At 39.9% G+C, this 2,318-nt stretch overlaps 1 protein-coding gene across 4 annotated transcripts in view; it reads left to right on the top strand.

The window, feature by feature from the left end:
• Window positions 1-2,040, top strand: part of ankrd29 (ankyrin repeat domain 29) — an 11,656-nt gene extending 9,616 nt beyond the window's left edge. For 3 of the 4 annotated variants that reach the window (XM_015397578.1, XM_015397579.1, XM_015397577.1), the window contains exons 7-8: window positions 1,203-1,298; window positions 1,433-2,040. In XM_015397578.1, coding sequence (XP_015253064.1) covers window positions 1,203-1,298; window positions 1,433-1,564 — 228 coding nt within the window. In that variant the 3' untranslated portion in view covers window positions 1,565-2,040. The remainder of the gene's footprint in view (window positions 1-1,202; window positions 1,299-1,432) is intronic. The other variant, XM_015397580.1, reaches the window with a different exon arrangement.
• Window positions 2,041-2,318: the final 278 nt, after the last annotated feature.

Here is a 2,318-nt window from a genome sequence, read left to right as displayed (position 1 = left end):
AATGACAGCAGCAGGTTATTTAAATGACTACGGTAGAAACTGATTGAGGTTGTTGGGAACAGTGGTGGTTCTAGAGTCTTCCAGCTGCTGGGAGGAAGGATCTGTGATAACGCTCCCTGGTGCATTTAAGATGCAGCAGTCTGTCACTGAAGGAGCTGTCCAGTTCAGCACCAGCTTCATTTAGTTAGGATCCGTCTGTTTCCCACCTCCTGCACTGAGTCCAGAGGGCATCCAATTACAGCTGGCCTTCCTGATCAGCTGATCCAGCAGATTCCTCTCAGCTACAGATGAGCCGCTGCTCCTACAGACAGACAGCTCCAGCAGTCATAGAAGGTCTTTAGGAGCGCCCCCTGCTGTCCTAAAGACCTCAGTCTCCTCAGCAGGAAGAATCTGTTCTAACCTTTCTGATCCAGAGCCTTAGTGTCGGGAGTCCAGTCCAGTTTGTTCTTCAGGTGAACACCGAGGTACTTAGAAGAGTCCACTAACTCACTGTCCGTTCCATGGATGATCACCAGTGTCACCACTAGCTCCTTGGTTTTCCCTGCATTCATCACTATTATTAATGCATTGTTGGGTTCAATCCAAGGTGCTTCCAGTCCCAAAAAAGTGAATAAAATGTTTGTTTTATGTTTTCAGACAGACAATTAAAAAAATATTTGTTTTACCTGGATCAGATATTACATTAAATGAAAAAAAAACAACTATTAAACATCCTTTAGCTGAGGGTTGAATCTGAAGCTTCAAATGAGAATTTTGGTGTTTTTTTTTAATTCACACTGTAGTCTGTAGGTCACCAAACTGCACACTGCATTGGGATATAAAATTATCCTCTGCTTCCTGTGGAATAAACATGCAAATAAAATACTAGTTCAGGGAAAATTACTAATAAATTCCTACCTGAAACCACCACTGACTCTGACTGTAATAGATTCAGCTTTAGGAATCCTCCTCATTAGGAAACAGGATTGAACCAAACTGTTGCTTTTCCTGTGCAAAAATATTTGGCATTAAAATAGCATATGTTCAAGAGTGCTGGAATATTTCTTTACAAACAAGAGAAATGAATAACAGGAAAAATCAAACTAAATCCAAACGTTCAGAGCCTTGGTGTTTAATTTCATGCTGTGGACTTTAACAGTGTAAAAGAAACTGTTCAGATGTTGTTCAAACTAATTCAGTTCTTATGTCTCTTAACTTTAAAGGACGGATCGACTGCGTTATTCAAAGCAGCACTGAAAGGACACAACAGCGTCATCGAGGAGCTGCTTAAATTCTCTCCTTCCCTTGGACTTCTTCAGGTTTACCACTGCATAGATCTAGTTGATTTCATCCAGTTGCCCACAGAAGGGGGATCTTCAAGCTTTTCAATGTACAATTTGCAACTTAATTAAATTTTTTTAATAAATAGCTGTTATGGTTGTGTTGCCTCCAGAATGGCTCCACCGCCCTTCATGCGGCTGTCATGAGTGGAAATCTTCAAAGTGTCTTGCTGCTGCTCGCCGCCAACGCCGATCCCTCTTTAACCGACGAGGTAACGCTTCCAGCTTTGATGAACAGGAAGTAAAGCCACGCATGCATCATCCCAGCTCCTTAAACATGTTTCTGTTCTGCAGAATAACCGCCTCCCGTCTCATCTTACAAAGAGCGATCGCATTCGGAAGGTTTTACGTCGGGAGGCTGTGAATGGAGACAGTTGATGAAGGTCCAGACTCTCCTCCTCCATGCGGGTCTCTGCAGCTCGGACCGCATGTTGTGACTGAGAGGGAAGAACAGCAACATTTAAAGGTGTTAAACGGTGCTGGGTTACTGATAGTGGCTGAAATAAAGCTGTGAAATGCAGAACAAACTTGAACTGAATGTAAAAATGACATTTATTTGTCAACTTATAGAAGAGAACGTACGGCGATTGATGAGTAATGAATATTTTGCACACTATTTATTCGCCTTTTTAATAAATGCCATAAATACCCAATTAGTTTGCAGTGTTTGTTATGCTGAATGAGAGGCCATGTAATCAGGAGACAATATGAAGACACAACAATAAACTATAAAATTGCTTAAAATATTGTGTAAACAAAAAGTTTCATTCTTTAAAATTGGTTTTCTGTTTAGTTTACTTTTATATTTATAACAATTGTTCCCTCAAATAACAGGTTCAATTCATATCCAGCTATTAGGAATCTCTTTATCTCCAGACAAGTTAAATTTAGTTATAAAGAACATTTAAAAACTGATTTTGCTGAAATATTTCAGAGAAGGTGTAAATGATTCTATTTTCTTGATGCTCCGGATCACCAATTCAATTCAATTCAATTCAA

The sequence above is a fragment of the Cyprinodon variegatus genome, unplaced genomic scaffold (assembly GCF_000732505.1).
Source record: "Cyprinodon variegatus isolate N-32 unplaced genomic scaffold, C_variegatus-1.0 Scaffold872, whole genome shotgun sequence".
In the NCBI taxonomy this organism is placed as follows: domain Eukaryota; kingdom Metazoa; phylum Chordata; class Actinopteri; order Cyprinodontiformes; family Cyprinodontidae; genus Cyprinodon; species Cyprinodon variegatus.
This window is presented reverse-complemented; position numbering and strand designations above follow the sequence as displayed.